We start from the raw sequence: 16,423 nt of genomic DNA on the forward strand, positions 1-16,423 counted from the left end.
TTGTTATGGCATTTGTACTCAAGCCTCTGATAATTATATTTAGTTTGCACAGATCAAGTTTAGGTAGGTATCATTTGAAAGAAATCATGTGCTCAGAAATATGACTTGTATTTAAATGTTGATAATGCTTTACTTTTATTAATTCTGGGAGAAAAAAAAATATGGTTTTTATTTCTATTCATTTTTATATTGACTTGTACACTGTACTCTATGAACATTGTGGTATATGGTATAATTCTGCCAAGCTGACCCTGTCAAAGACAAATCTCTTCGGCTAAATATGTTGGTGAGAAAAAAAGTAAAATGTATTACGTTATTCTGGCATATTATATGAATAATACCCCCACATTTGTTTTTATATACGATAGCCATTTGAAAATGTAAGCTAAATATTCTTCATTTATGCAATATGCAAGTGAATACATCGGTCTTGTCGTCTTATCTTCAGTTGTTTATAACAAAACGGGGAATCTCACACTGGCTAAGTGGAAGTGTTAATACGTTTGTTTGTCATAAAGGGTGAGTATTAGGCCATTTCAGACTAATGGCGGAGGCATTTCAACTGACAGTGGGGAGCCTTGTTCAAAAAGCTACAATTGACAAGTGTCATAGCACCCCCTAATGTTGCCAACAGTTGGTCAGATAGTTAAATAACATCTCTAGTCTCAGTTCCTCTTGATTACCTTTTCCAAGTTTCATGAGGAATTAAGTCATAGATTCCTTTATTTGCTTACATTAAATTCATCTCTATTTTTGCATTTAAGCCTCAGATTTGTCCACTTTGACAGTGTGTGCGTCTCCATCGCTCCTATGGCAGGTAGCCTAGTGGTTAGAGCGTTGGGCCAGTAACCGAAAGGTTGCTGGATTGAATCCCCGAGCTGACAAGGTAAAAATCTGCCGTTCTGCCCCTGAGCAAGGCAGTTAACCCACTGTTCCCCGGGTGCTGAAGACGTGGATGTCGATTATGGCAGCCCCCCGCACCTCTTTGATTCAGAGGGGTTAGGTTAAATGCGGAAGACACATTTCAGTTGAATGCATTCAGTTGTACAACTAACTAGGTATCCCCCCTTTCCACTTACATTCAATTCTAAATGAAGGAATTAATGAGTTCTCGCAGGAAGGTCATTGTTGTTCACAGAAAGTACTTTGTCCTTTCAAAATAACTCTTATTAGCCTACATTTCAATTGAATTGTTGACACATTCAGTGCGTGTTTGTTTTGCTATGTGAGTATTGGAGTAGTAACGACTGTTTGTCTCTACACAGGGAGCTGGAGACAGTTTCATTGGTGCCCTGGCCTTCTACATGGCTCACTTCCCTACAATGTCCCTGGAAGAGATGGCCAGGAGAGCCAATCAGGTGGCAGGAGTGAGTGTACAGACAATTGGGACACAGGCGTCTTATCCCTCTAAAAAGGACCTACCCACAGACCTTTTCTAGAGAAGACAGCAACTTGCACGCTAAATGGACACTGTGAGCCTGAACTATCTAAAACACTGTGCCAAGTACTGTATCAAGTAATTAAACGACTATGTAAATAACTTAATGGAATGATGACCATTGTACTTTATTAATCTGCCATACCAGTATTGTCATAAATTATTTTTTTTATATTCCAATGTGTCCAATGATGAGATTTAAATACATTGTTTCATACTAGTGTTCCACAAACTCATCATTGAAACAATTTCACTCACTGTTTTTCATAAGCTTTGACAAAATCAACAAATGTCAAACACATTTAAGAGGGAAAATACAACTTGAATCATTTAAATTTTATTCTGACCTACAATGATACAAATAATTTACATGTCAGAAAAACTAGTGAAAAAGTTAACGCCAAACCCAGACTAGTTTGTCTAGACAAAAAAAAGTTCTGTACTGAATTACCATAATGTTGTAAAAGCTTATGATCATTCAGTGTGAAACATAAGTGAACAGTTGTCCTTCTTTCATGTTTCCATTATTTCTTAATGGCAGATATGATACTCTTGCAGAACAAAGATTATAAATGCAATGTGCCTACGTTTGAGAAATAACATACAAGTGGACCAAAACATGAAACAAGCTACTTCTTACTTATTGAGGAATAATTGTCTCAATAGCTAGGTTTCCATCTAATTGGCAAGATATTCATGCAAATATTCTAAAATATGCACATTTTCCCACCAGAGATGTTTCCATCAAATTGACTTGTTGCGGATAAAAGGCTGTGCATGATGACGATTGATTGTTATGGATAAGATGGAGATTATTAGTCAAACGGCAGCCGATCATCATGTTAACAGAATAAGACCCTCAATATGTATTGGAAAGGAGCATTAAGCTCATCACTGTGCACTTTTTCCACCCTGTGAAGTTCACAACTTATTTAATCTGTAGCCAATTGCATGCTTTCCCAAGTCGTAGTGGGAGAACCACACAACATATCATGACTCCCAAGTTTACTATGATATGATGGTTATTATATCAATATTTGCGCATAAAGGGGTTTCCACTGCCACTTATCACATAATTTAAATATTGATATAATAACCATCATATCGAAGTAAACTTGGGAGTCATGATATGTTGTGTGGTTCGCCCACTACGACATGTATTCTGTCGTCGACCTTTGGAAAGTTTACTGACAAATTTGCTGGTTCCATCAGGCCTGTCTTGAAATTTCTATCCGACATGTACTGTACTCACAAAATGTTGGATGGAAACCTGGTTATTGATGTGAATGGAAACAGAACTACTTGAGGTTTTGATACCGCTTGGTTCATCCCAAATGTTAACAATGAGTTGGTGTGGCCCATGAATAGTCCAATAGGAACTCCTTAGCTCTTCTCGCGAATGACGGTCGACACATTTTAGACAATGTCAGTGAAATCATCTGATTAGATGTTGGAGATTCAAAAGTCTCGTTCTTTGCCGTTCATGGTTAAATCGACCTGATCTTCTTCTTTTCGTGAAAGAGGACGTGTTTGTTTACTGCAAAGACAGAAATACAATTCTGAAGTGGGTGCACAATGAACAGCTATGTGCAAAGTGTAGGTTTATCAGGTAAGCATTGCAAACCAATTAAAATAATTGTGAGGGTATCATTTTCAAGCAGGGGCAAATTACTAGGCCTATATAGTATATGATTTGAATTATCTCAAACACAAATGTTACCTGATATAAGCTGAATATTACATCACTCATTATAGACAGTAGGACAGCAAAATGCCACTATTGGTTCTTTGTGTACGATGATGTCATATGGCTCGTCTACGTTAAAGCCACACTGGCTGTGTCTGAAATTTTCTGTAAAAAAACACTTGGGTCCCCTGTCCATGTTTCCTTAGGCTAATTCCTCTCAGCTCATTGGAGGAGGAGGTCCGAATGAGGACCAATGAGCTTTGAGAGAAACAAAGATGGCGAAAGCAAGGACTTGGCTGCAAGTAACGTTTACAGACACAGCCCTTGTGAGAGGCCAGTGTCCACTTGGCATCAGTGATAACTCCCTGAGAGCGAGTGTAATAGTTTGCTTCCATACAATGCTAATCAGAGAGGGTTTGTAGTTTACCAAAAGGGTCATTTTTTCGCAGCACCAGTTTATCGCGTAGTCGGTTCCTCTTGGTGTTGAAGCAGTAACCTGTCCCAGCAGCACTCACCATTTGCACTAGGACAGTCCTGTAACAAAGGCAATGGTTACTTTGTGATAACACATGTTATAGGCCACAATAATTATGAAAAAGATATACTACATGCTCATTGCTATTCCTTGGGTCACTTTTATCAAAGAGCAGATTGAGGATAATATTACAGCAAACAGTTCAGAGAAAGACATCAAACCTAAATTCCAATTTCTACTGTATGAAGCTTTTACTAGAAAGTAGCTTAGCTGAGGGTATAATAAATGATACATGGATTAGATATGGTAATAAAGTAGGACCTCTATACACAAATTATGAGCTGGAGAAGGAAATAATTTACTTACTTTGACTTGGCCTTGGCCACTGTGTGTATGGAAGAGATCAGATAATGAAATCAGATTGGCAAGATCATAACTCCCTTAGGTAGCTAGCTAGCTTTCGGTTTAACTAACTAGTTAATTAGTAGAACACTTGCCATGGCTAGCTAGCTTAGCTTCTGATTGTGCAAGCTAACGATAATCAATACGACATCTCCATCTATAAAACATTGTTTCAGAATGTAGCTAACTACTTAATTTAGCTAACGTTAGTTAACAAATGACATGCTGACTTCAATGCTACTAGCCAGTGAATCATAGCTAGCTAGCTAGCTAAAATCGGCTAACCACAGACATGCATAGAGCCAGCCAATTCTATATTTCGCCATACAACTTAGTGAAAAACTACAATATACAGCAACGTATTCAATCATACTCACGATTTACAGCAGTGAGGAACATACTTAATAGAGTATTACAACAGCTAGCTAGTTTAGGGTAAGTCACATTGAAATACCAAAGCACAACTTCCGGGTTAATGCCGTTGTCATTCGGGTCATTAACCCTTTCATGCCCCTGAGCTATTTGTTTATTCTGCACCTATTAAATAATTGGAGTATCTACTATTAGAAGTACATATATATATATATATATATATATTATTGTTAAATTGAAGAGATAAACCAGGTCTACTAGTTGTATTATTATGCGATTAAGAGCCACATATTGTTATCGTATTGCATCTAATTATTTGGCAACCAATTACATTCCAGCCAGCACCCTAAATAGCGCAAGAGCAAGGCTACAGTGATCAAAGAATGGCTCAATATGTACATAACATACTCAATGAATGAGTACATCTTTTGTAACGTTGTATTTTGATCATGTGTTTTAGGTACACTTTTCTCATATAGAAAATAACTTTCCAGTTTCAACGTAGTGCATGCACATCAATTCAACAGACACCATAACAGATGGGGAAAGATAAGTAAATCAACAAGGAAAACCTCAAAACACAAAAACAAATGAAAAGATTGAACCTAACAACCAGATAGACACCGGTTCAAGAGGGCAAGAACGATACCACACCGGCAAGCTGAAAACACATTCTCTAACCCTAGCCGTTCAGGAAATGAACAGGGACGTAACATTGTTGGATATAACCTATTGTCGTAAGCAGGCAGACGGGCAGGCAGGCAGGGAGCAGCTGTCAGGAAGTGTGTGGAGGAGAAACCTGCGTCACCAGAGGGATAATTCAGACCACCAGCCTCAGCATCACCACCAGCAGTAGCACCAGCACCTCCACCCACTCAACAATCAACACACTCCAGCAGCCCACAGCCTCTAAGGAGGTTAAATAAGCATCACTCTCCCCTCCCTGGCTGGAGAGATCAGACTACTGCCATGGTGGCCCAGTGACTGACTGACTGGTAGTGATGGCAGACTTATAGACAGAAGAAGCAGGTCAGCTTGCTGCAGTCAAATGGTAAATGGTGCCAAAATTAGCTAATACAAAGAAATCTGCTGATACGGGACATATTGGGGTGTAGAAATGAGACAACTTGTATGCCAACTACATCAGCTCCAGAATGGTCTAAACTAGGATACTTGGATTTTTACAAGACATACCTAAGCTTTATTATTAGTCCATGAGGCAGGGGTGTCGGTCGATATATGAATTCATTTGATTTATTAACTCACACACACATAAATGCTCACATGCGCGCAAACAGACACACACACACAATCCACAAACCACATAATTAAATAGAACACTGAGATGTCTGCCTCCAAACCATCGCAGCTATCTCTTTATCAGCTATTTCACATCAACTTGACTGACCTAACAACCGTATCTGAGGAAGTGAGACGACTCATACGCACACAGACAGTCACAGACACCCCACACTGTGTGGCTGTCACTCCCCAGCTTGCATCAGCACTTTCCCCCTCTCCCTTACTGTACATAAAGAATAGGGAATGCTACGAAAAGGTGAGCTCCTGGACCCTACAGAATCTCATTGAGTCCTTCCTTACTCAGACCAGCCAAATGCTGAATGCACTTGTCCTTTTTTAGTGTCACCGAGAGGCCTCAGATGAGATTGGAAAGGCCTCTTGCAAACCAATAGAATGTGATGATATAGTGAGTGTGAGGTGGTTTAAGCTTTTGTCACTTCTGAACAAAGAGCCTGTCATTTCAAAAGGTCATTTTAGAGAGAGCGCTCCAAAGTGCAGCAATGACGGGCATTTCTACTATTAGATGATGTGCTTTGCGCAATGGTTAGAAATAGGTGTTGTAACAGCAGCAGGGGTTAGATGACAGCATAGGAACAACAGGTTGCCGCACAATATACATTACGACCAAAGCCGTGTCTCTCTGCTTAGTCGGTCATTAATTGAATGGGCCGTGATGTCGCACACGGCTGTACATCCGGTCGCCATGGTTACACCAATTGAGCGAGCCCTGAGATGTTGAGTCTTATAATCGAATCCTCTGTACGCAACAGGTCAGTGGATTTGAGCTGAGAGGCTTATTTTAGGAGCCCTCTCGGTCTTGTTTTCCAGGAGAAGATACCTAACTGGTTTTATAATCATTTGAAAATAGCGCTGGTAGACGAGCAAAGAACATCCAAGACAATTATCACAAATTGCAGTTTGCCATGTTGTTGGCCAATCCAGTTGAATGGACAGGGTGATGGTGGGTGATTCAGAGCGTTTGTTCCTGAATACAATTGTTGTACTTATAGTCTTCTCACACAAGCATTTGAATATGTAACCTAGTTATTATAACAGTTATTGCAGAACCAAACATTTATGTACAGTATTAGGCTTTAGTCATGGTCATGCAAGGTCATGTACTGTACATTTACAGTTAGTTATAGGTTATATACAATGAACAAACATATAAATGCAACATGTTGGTCCCATGTTAAAGTGTTGGTCCCATGTTTCATGGGCTGAAATAAAGATCCCAGAAATTTTCCATACGCACAGAAAGCTTATTTCTCTCAAATGTTGTGCACAAATGTGTTTACATCCTTGTTTGTGAGCATTTCTCCTTTGACAAGATAATCCAATCACCTGACAGGTGTGGCATATCAATAAGCTGATTAAAAAGCATGATCATTACACAGGTGCACCTTGTGCTGGGGACAATAAAAGGCAACTCTAAAATGTGCAGTTTTGTCACACAACACAATGCCACAGATGTCTAAAGTTTTGAGGGAGCTTGCAATTGGCATACTGACTGCAGGAATGTCCACCAGAGCTGTTGCCAGATAATTTAATGTTAATTTCTCTACTGTAATCCGCCTCCAACATCATTTTAGAGAATTTGGCAGTAGGTCCAACCGGCCTCCCGGTTTGCTGATGTCAACGTTGTGAACAGAGTGCCCCCTGGTGGCGGTAGGGTTCTGGTTTGGGCAGGTATAATCTACGGACAACGAACACAATTGCATTTTATCAATGGCAATTTTCATGCACAGAAATATGTACAATACATCTGTCCAAATAAAAGATAGCCAGCCGTATGGCTATGGGGTGGCAGGTAAGAGCGTTGGGCCAGTAACTGAAAGGTCACTGGTTCGAATATCCAAGCCCCAAGGTGAGACAAAATGTGTCCATGTGCCAGGCACTTAACCCTAATTGCGCCTGTAATTTTTTACAACTTTTATTTAACTAGGCAAGTCAGTTCAGAACACATTCTTATTTACAATGACAGCCTATTTACAATGACAACCCAGGGAACAGTGGGTTAACTGCCTTGTTCAGGGGCAGAACAACAGATGTTTACCTTGTCAGCTCAGGATTCGATCCAGAAACCTTTCGGTAACTGGCCCAAAGCTCTAACTACTGGGCTACCTGCCGCCCCAAAATGTGTCCACAATGGACTTTGTTTCCAAGGCACGGATGAGGAAGATGCTCTGGATAAGAGTGTCTGCTAAATGATGTAAATGTAAATATGTTAGCTATAGCTAAGTCCAAAATTTGTCAAAATTGTCCAACCCGAAAACAATTGACACCATAGAGGTCTCATCTTTGTATTTTTGTATTTGTGCCATTAAGGCGTCTGTGACAGCATGGGTAGCTCCATTGAGGCTATCTCCATTTGAAAGTTGCATGCACCATGCTTTACCAGCTGAGCTACAGAGGACCACCATGTGGGTAGTGGACAAGTGCACACTTCAGGAAAAAGTGTAGAGTATTAATTAATATGCATAGTCAGCCGGGGGGCTCCAAGAACCCAAACATTGACATCTATTTGGCCAAAACAAAGACCACGATAACTGTACTCTACTGTACAGTGCTCTATTGTACTGTGCTATTCTGTACTCTACTGTACTGTGCTCTACTCTACTGTATAATAATTTACTGTACTGTGCTCTACTGTACTCTACTATACTGTGCTCTACTGTACTGTGCTCTACTGTACTGTACTGTACTCTACTCTACTGTACTGTACTGTACTGTACTGTACTGTACTCTACTGTGCTCTACTGTACTGTACTGTACTGTACTGTACTGTACTCTACTCTACTATACTGTGCTCTACTGTACTGTACTCTACTCTACTGTGCTCTACTGTACTGTGCTCTACTGTATTGTGCTCTACTGTACTGTGCTCTACTGTACTGTACTGTACTATACTGTGCTCTACTGTATTGTGCTCTACTGTACTGTACTCTACTATACTGTGCTCTACTGTACTGTGCTCTACTCTACTGTGCTCTACTGTATTGTGCTCTACTGTACTGTGCTCTACTGTATTGTGCTCTACTGTACTGTGCTCTACTGTACTGTACTGTACTCTACAATACTGTGCTCTACTGTACTGTACTCTACTCTACTGTGCTCTACTGTACTGTGCTCTACTGTATTGTGCTCTACTGTACTGTGCTCTACTGTACTGTACTGTACTCTACAAATTAGAATTGTTTTCCAACCCCCAATTTGCACCACTTCTGAAGAATGAGCCATATACTGCAATACTTTTGACCAGGGCACAAAAGGCTCTGGTCAAAACTAGTGCGCTCTATGGGGGCCCAGTAGGGAGCCCAGTAGAGCTCTGGTGAAAGGTAGTGCACTAAATAGGGAATTGGGTGCCATTTAGGACATATCAGTGGTTAAATCAATGGAGAGACGGTGTGTTCTTCTTCCTCCATCTGTTCGGTGTCATCTCTGAGGGCTCTCTGTTCCATGACGCAGAGACCGAGTGGGAGTGGACGGCCTTCTGCTCCCTGAGAGGGCTGAGTGGGCCGCCGCAATCCGCTGCTGCCTACAGCCTACAAGCCAGGGAGGGATAAGGGGAGAGAGAGCGGGGGGGGGGGGGGGGGGGGGGGAGAAAGAAAGAGAGCAATATGAAGTACAGTAGAGAGAGAGAGATATACAAACTCAGCAGGGAAGAGGGAAAGAGAGAAGGAAGAAAGAGGGGGGGGGGGGGGTGATTCATGATTAAGGGGGAATTTAGGGTTGAGAGAAAAAGGGGAAGATACACTGTAAGTAGGTGGATGGGACTGAGATAATGAACAAAGGAAACAAGAGTAGTAGGGCTTTAAAATATTTATTGCTGAATAACCAAATCTTTCAAGCCCTTGCTGGCCTTTCGTGGCCGCGCTAGCCTTACAGTCATCTTACATAAACCTAAATGGACTAACAGGGTCTCCAAAGCAACTGGGCAAACCTTTATATTAAACTCAGCCTCCATCCTCTCTCCCCCTCCATCCCTCTGCACCTCGCTTCAGCGACTATCTTTAGTACCTCGGACCCTCCCCTGACAGTACGAGAGCTATTTTGCTATTTGCTAAATTCAGCGCTGATGTAACGAGTGACACCTTCTGTTTCCATGCGACTGGTCGCCTAGCAACCCGGCTATTATGCCAATGGCAATGTTATGCAGGAAGTAGCACCCTGAGCCCCCTGCCTCCATTGATCTCGGCAGGCATTAGTCAGCCAGTCAGTGGGGTACGTCTGCATGAGCCGAGGCTTCCTTCCGCTCAGTGAGGGCTGCACCACTCTTTTCACACTGTACACTGTATCGTATCCTCTCTCTCTCCTTACTTCCTTTGCTCTTTCCCTCTTCCCTCTTGCTTTTTAAAATCGTTATATCTCTACTATGTATCCCATCTGTCTTTCTCCCTTCTGTCTCTCTCTGTCTCTCTTTGTCTCTCTCTCGCGGAGAGAAAAGTAAAGATGTAAAAGGTTCTTTGGAATGTTTTTCTCTTTCTCATAATATAAAATGGTTTCAGTGGGACCTTATGTCCTATGAATGCCATGTACCCATTTATTGGACTTGTTCTAGGACTTGAAACATTGTGGAGACATCTTTCAAAATCGTATAATAAGTTGTTAGGAAGAGTGAAAACCTGCATTGCTATCACAAATGCGGAGGGCATTTAAAAAAAATGTTTTTAGAACTCTTAATCAAAGCTTGAACACATTGACATTTGCCCAATAACAATACTGAGAAACACAGTATTCAAAGTTATGTTAACGATAACATTTCATTAATTGTCTCATACCTCAAAACATTTATGCAGTCCTATGATTGCACTTACATGCCAACATGGTGAACTTGTTTTAAAGGTCCAATGCAGCCGTTCTTATCTCAATATCAAATCCTTTCTGGATAAGAATTAAGTACCTTACTGTGGTAGTTTTCCATGAAAAAAGTTGAAAAGAAACAAAAAGCTTCATAACAAGAGTAATTTCTCATGCAAGAATTTTGAAAATGAGCTGTTATTGGCAGAGAGGTTTGGAACTCTTCTTCTTATTGGTCTATTAACAAATGTACTGCATGGTGATGTCACCATTGAAAGCCAAACCTCCTTCCAATCAAGCAGCTCTTACACTAAAAGTACATTATCATAATGTTCACCGTTTCACAGTATTATTCCAACCTCATAGTGTGGAAATATATATAAAACACAAAGAAATCACGTTTTTTGACTGCTCTGGGCCTTTAATGCCGATTGGTGCAATACTTTGCTGCCATCTATTGATTCTGAAAGGACATTGTCTACCCTCGTCTACATTTTGTTGAGATCTCTTTCCCAACAATGCGATAATAATAATAATATAGAAAATAGAATAAAACGTTTCTAAAAACCACACAACCACACATCTAACGATGTGAGTTAGAAACATGAGAATGCAAGTATATACAGGTCAGTGCCAGTACCTTACACATAAAAAGTGACTGGCATGAGGAATCTATAAATACTTATGCTAATATAATAATGGTAATATATACATGTAAACAGGAGTAATAGTGCCCAGTAGCAGAACAAATAGATAAATACTAAAGGTAATGACAATCAATAATCAATGGACAGCAGTGTAATGGAGTAACACATATAATCAATAATAATTTTAGCAGCGCGTAGGTTGTCTGAGTGGGTAGAGATATGTGGAAGGGCCTAGAGACAGTGGGGATAGTCTGTTAGAGAGGGAGAGCAGTAGTTGTAAGCAATTTAACAGTCTTACGGCCAGGGGATAGAAGCTGTTTAGGAGTCTGTTGTCTGAGCCATGATGCACCGGAACCGCCTGCCAGATGGGAGCATGGAGAACAGTCCATGTCTCAGGTGGCTGGAGTCTTGGGAATTTTTTTGGGCCTTTCTCAATCACCGCCTGGCATGTATTGTCCTGGATAGCTGGGAGCTCGCTCCCAGTGATGTGCTGGGCCGTAAGCATCACCTTCTGTAGGGCCTTCCGGTCGAAGGGTGGTGTAGTTGCCGTACCAGACGGTGATACAACCAGACAGGATGCTCTCAATGGTGCAGCGGTAAATGTTCCTGAGGATCTGAGGGGCTATTCCAAATAATTTCAGCCTCCTGAGAGAGAAGAGGCGTTGCCGTGCCTTCTTCATGACTGTTCTTGTGTGAGAGGACCATGTTAAGTCCTCAGTGATGTGGACACCAAGGATCTTGAAGCAATTGACCATCTCCACTGTGGCCCCCATCGACAGTTCTCTGACCTCCTCCTTGTAGGCTGTCTCATCGCCGTTGGTGATCAGGCCTACTACTATTGTGTCGTCAACAAACTTGATGATGGAGTTGGAGTTGTGGTTATATAGGAGGGTGCTAGGCACACACCCCTGGGGGGCACCCGTGTTGAGGGTCAGCATGGCAGAGGTGTTGTTGCCCACTCTATCCACCTGAGGTCAGCCCGTCAGAAAGTCCAGGATCCAGTTGCAGAGGGAGGTGTTCAGTCCCAGGGTCCAAGCTTGGTGACGAGCTTGGAGGGCACTATGGTGTTGAACGCTGAGCTGTAGTCGATGAACAGCATTCTCACAAAGGTATTCCTCTTGTCCAAGTGGGAAAGGGCAGTGTGGAGTGCGGTAGAGATGGCATCATCTGTAGATCTGTTGGAGTGGTATGCAAATTGGAGTGGGTCTAGGGTGTCTGGGATGATGGAGGTGATGTGTGCCATGACCATTCTTTCAAAACACTTCATGATTAGAGATGTTAGTGCTACAGGGTGGTAGTCATTGTGGCAGGTAGCCTTTGAGTTCTTTGGAACTGGAATGATGGTGGTCAGTTTGAGACATGTGGAGATTACAGACTGGGACAACAGGAGGTTGAAAATGACCGCGAAGATGCCTGTCAGCTGTTTTTAAACAGGAAGCAGGAGTATAGAGACATGATCTGATTTGCCAAAGTGGGGACGAGGGGAGGGCCTTGTATGCTTCCTTTGGGTTGAGTAACTGTGGTTTAGGACTTTATTGCCCCTAGTGGTGAAGGAGACGTGTTGATAGAAGTTGGGCATCGTGTGTCTTAGTGACCCATAATTGAAATCAACGGCAACAAGAAATGCAGCCTTCCGGGTTCATGGTTTCCTTGTACAGTTCATTAAGTACCATCTTGTTGTTGTTGTTGTCCTGATATACAGCAGTCACGATAACTAATGAAAACTCTCCCGAGAGGTAAAAGGGTCGACCGTCAGTATACCAAGACGGGTGAACAATAGGTTTAGATTTCCACTACGCTTGAGTCTACACACCATCTGTTGTTGATGAAGAGACATACCTCTCCTCCTCTGAATTTCCCTAAATCCAATTACCTGTCCATTCAGAGAATTAAGAATCAACCCTTTTACCTCCCGAGAGAGTTCTAATCTGTTATCGTGACTGCTGTATATGAGGACAACAACAACAACAACAACAAGCTGGCACTTAACGAACTGTACAAGGAAACCGTTCACCCGGAGGCTGCATTTCTTGTTGCCGTTGATTTCAATGATGTGTCACTAAGACACGTGATGCATAGCCATATCGGGTATCTTGTCCAAAACCTCGTTTCAGAAAAAATGATGATCTCAACGTGACAAGAGTCCCGGTCATCCATCTTATTATTGACCAATAGAATGGAGAGAAGTGGTTCCCTTCGCCTTAGTCTCAACAGGACGCCCGATCTCTTGCCTCTTTTTTGCCGGCGTTTCCTCTTGGGTAGCCCGAAGATTGGAGCAAAATAATCCCAAAATGGCAAAGTTGGGTCAGTGCTCTCAAGACGGTAGCCATGCAGTACGGTGCCATCTTAATTCACATACGTTTGTGTATGTGTGTGCATGTACTGTACATGCATGTGTCTGTGTGTCTGTGTGCTGCAACTCCCAGAGGAGACCACTAACCTGTATTCCATCGTACCATCAAAGAGGAGGTCATACTGATCTGGTAAACACACACACATACAAACAGTACAAATAAATAGTATTGGCCAATCACTCATCAGTTCCTGGGCCATGGGAAGGGATGGTGAAAGCATGCTTATACTTGATTTGTGAAGAATTCTGGGATGTGACTCAAGGTTCCATTCCCAAATGCCACTGGACATGACATGCACCACAACTTTCAAATTCCACTTATATGGAATAAAGTTTAAATACAGTTTAGAAGGTTACAACAGGATAATGCTGCTAATGGGGAAAATGGTGCCTCCTGAACAAAAACAGATACATCAAGTTACAGGTGATGTAGTAGTATATGTTGGAATGTTCTGATTCATAAGAATGTATTTGTGTGTCTAGGCTATAATCAGAATCATCTTTATTTACCAAGTATATTTACGACCACGAATTTGACCTGGTGAAATATTGCACAATAAACATAATATACAGACAGAATATATAGACAAAGATTTTACTCATAATCCATGTACATTTAAACATTTTCACATACACACAATTGTATTTGATTCTCATACACAGAGTTGCAATCTTTATCCACAAATATAATAATATAATATAATATGGACTTTACTAAAGAGACTTTACTAGAATTACTTTACCGTAGTTGGAAAAGCAGTACTAGTATTTTTGAAGTTAGTTTCCCCTATGATTTCATGAGGTAAGGATGATCATCATCACCTGACCCACATACCCTCAGTCATACATATTATTTCTGTTATTTTGGGGGGAACAGTTAGTAGATCAGCCACGCACACCCTCAGGCCAAGATGAGTTCACTTCCTCTGATGTCAGATACTGTCATTACACACAGTGTCCTAAAAAATGCAAGGTCTAGTTTAGGCCAATATCAATAGGCATTGTGAGACTGGTATAGAGGGCATTGGGTATCTGTTTGACAAAGTGGGTATCTAGCATTTGGAAGCTTTAAAAAGTGGATATGATATCTGGAAGTGTTAAGATACTTATTTTGGCATCTGATGGAAGGTAAAGTGGATATTTGATATCCGAGGACATTCAGCTTTACAAATACGTATATATTCGATTGTTGTAAGCCTACTCATTTGCTCAGTATTTCACCATGGGAAAATACTTAATCTTGATATGAAATGTAATACTTTTCAAGCCTGATGTTGAGGAGCGTATTCAAAATCTGTATTTGACTATTTTGCTTCCTGTAAGTCCACAGTCTCCACCACACTGCCTTTGGCCGAGTCCACTATTGTGTAAACAATCATACTTCTCTGTGGAGAAAGAGCGCGAGAGCGGCATTGCGTAAGTCTGCCTGTTATTGAAATGTGAGTGAGAAAATAGCATCCAGGCTTTCTAAAAGCAGACTCTTTCCAACACAGATGGCCCACGCTTTCCGCCTGTGGGTCAGTGGGCAAGGGTGGAGAGAAGTGGACGTGACAGAAATTACACCAAGGCGAGGTCAGGCCGAGTCTTTGTCATCAGCTATTTTAGCACTGTCAAACAAAACTGATGAGAGCGAAGGAGGAAAGTGTTGACATCATCATTCCGTGTGTTCCTGCCATTTGCCCCGTATTCTTCAAATTTTACAATGATCTGTGCAACCTGCCTTTTGAATAACACTTGCTTGTTCTAAAAGAGATGTTTGTTGTGCTTATACAGCCATGCAGTTTAAGGTTATGTCAAGCATAGGGTACCTCTGGGAACACACTGGTTGAATCAACGTTGTTTCCAAGTCATTTCAATGAAATTACAAATGAAAATGTATGTACTCACTACCATAAGTCGCTCTGGACAAGAGTGTCTACATTGTGTACAGATAACTTGTTTGACCAGATCATGAACTGTAAAGGCATGATGTCTGCTAAAAATACTAGTTTTACTGTATGAGCAATGCTGTAAATGTATGATGATGACCACTAGATATTTTGAAATACACTACCGGTCAAAGGTTTTAGAACACCTACTCATTCAAGGGTTTCTCTTTATTTTTACTATTTTCTACATTGTAGAATAATAGTGAAGACATCAAAATTATGAAATAACACATGTGGAATCATGTAATAACCAAAAAAGTGTTAAACAAAACACATTTTATTTTATATTTGAGATTCTTCAAATATCCACCCTTTGTCTTGATGACAGCTTTGCACACTCTCAACCAGCTTCATGGAATAGTTTCCTGGAATGCATTTCAGTTAACAGTTTAAGACATTGTCTGCGTTCTACATTTAATACATTCCTCAGTAATATGATTTACAAAAACAAACTCTATACAGTGAACAAAATCATCATAACATTAACATGTATAATGGTTCATGATTTTACTGTTATTGTATAGTTGTGTCAAGATATGGCATTTTACAGCTATTTTCCATCCACGTCAGGTTTATCCATTGATTTTGTAAGCTGATAATGTAGCTACAACATATTCGATATCTGCATTACCATTCAATAGACTGCTACCGGGCAAGGGTGGGCAATTCCAGTCCTCGAGGGCCTGATTGGTGTCACAGTTTTGCCCCAGTCACAACTAACACACCTGACTCCAATAATCACCTAATCATGATATTCAGTTTAGAATGCAATCTGAGTAATCAGCTGTGTTTGCTAGGAAAGGAGAAAAAGTTGCCCACCTCTGTAGAGGCTCCTCATTTGTTGAGCTCACATATTCTCACCCAAATAAGGGATTTAGTGCCCTCTCATGGCAAGATTTAAAAATAAATCTGTAAATGAATAGATCCACTGGCACAGAATAAATCAAATCAAATCAAATGTATTCATATAGCCCTTCGTACATCAGCTGATATCTCAAAGTGCTGTACAGAAACCCAGC

General features: G+C 41.0%; 2 protein-coding genes across 6 annotated transcripts in view; one reads left to right on the top strand and one right to left on the bottom strand.

Annotated features, from left to right (window-relative positions):
- rbks (ribokinase) overlaps nucleotides 1-1,545 on the top strand; it is a 76,605-nt gene extending 75,060 nt beyond the window's left edge. For all 5 annotated transcript variants that reach the window (XM_021584327.2, XM_036962219.1, XM_021584328.2 and 2 more), the window contains one exon: nucleotides 1,266-1,545. In XM_021584327.2, coding sequence (XP_021440002.2) covers nucleotides 1,266-1,439 — 174 coding nt within the window. In that variant the 3' untranslated portion in view covers nucleotides 1,440-1,545. The remainder of the gene's footprint in view (nucleotides 1-1,265) is intronic.
- mrpl33 (mitochondrial ribosomal protein L33) lies at nucleotides 1,538-4,504 on the bottom strand. The gene is made up of 4 exons (XM_021584330.2): nucleotides 4,380-4,504; nucleotides 3,967-3,985; nucleotides 3,553-3,659; nucleotides 1,538-2,975 (listed from the first exon to the last, which is right to left on the bottom strand). Exons 1-4 carry the CDS (start codon nucleotides 4,399-4,401, stop codon nucleotides 2,926-2,928), a joined length of 198 nt encoding a protein of 65 aa, XP_021440005.1. The 5' UTR covers nucleotides 4,402-4,504; the 3' UTR covers nucleotides 1,538-2,925.
- Nucleotides 4,505-16,423: the final 11,919 nt, after the last annotated feature.

Source organism: Oncorhynchus mykiss, chromosome 25 (assembly GCF_013265735.2).
Source record: "Oncorhynchus mykiss isolate Arlee chromosome 25, USDA_OmykA_1.1, whole genome shotgun sequence".
In the NCBI taxonomy this organism is placed as follows: Eukaryota; Metazoa; Chordata; class Actinopteri; order Salmoniformes; family Salmonidae; genus Oncorhynchus; species Oncorhynchus mykiss.

What these genes read in the sequence shown, in the direction of transcription:
- mrpl33 (XM_021584330.2), bottom strand. Translation starts at nt 4,401, where the DNA reads ATGTTCCTCACTGCTGTAAATC. An exon ending in GCGAAAAAATGACCCTTTTG is followed by an intron (nt 2,976 to 3,552) that starts GTAAACTACAAA and finishes CTGTCTTTGCAG; the next exon opens with TAAACAAACACGTCCTCTTT.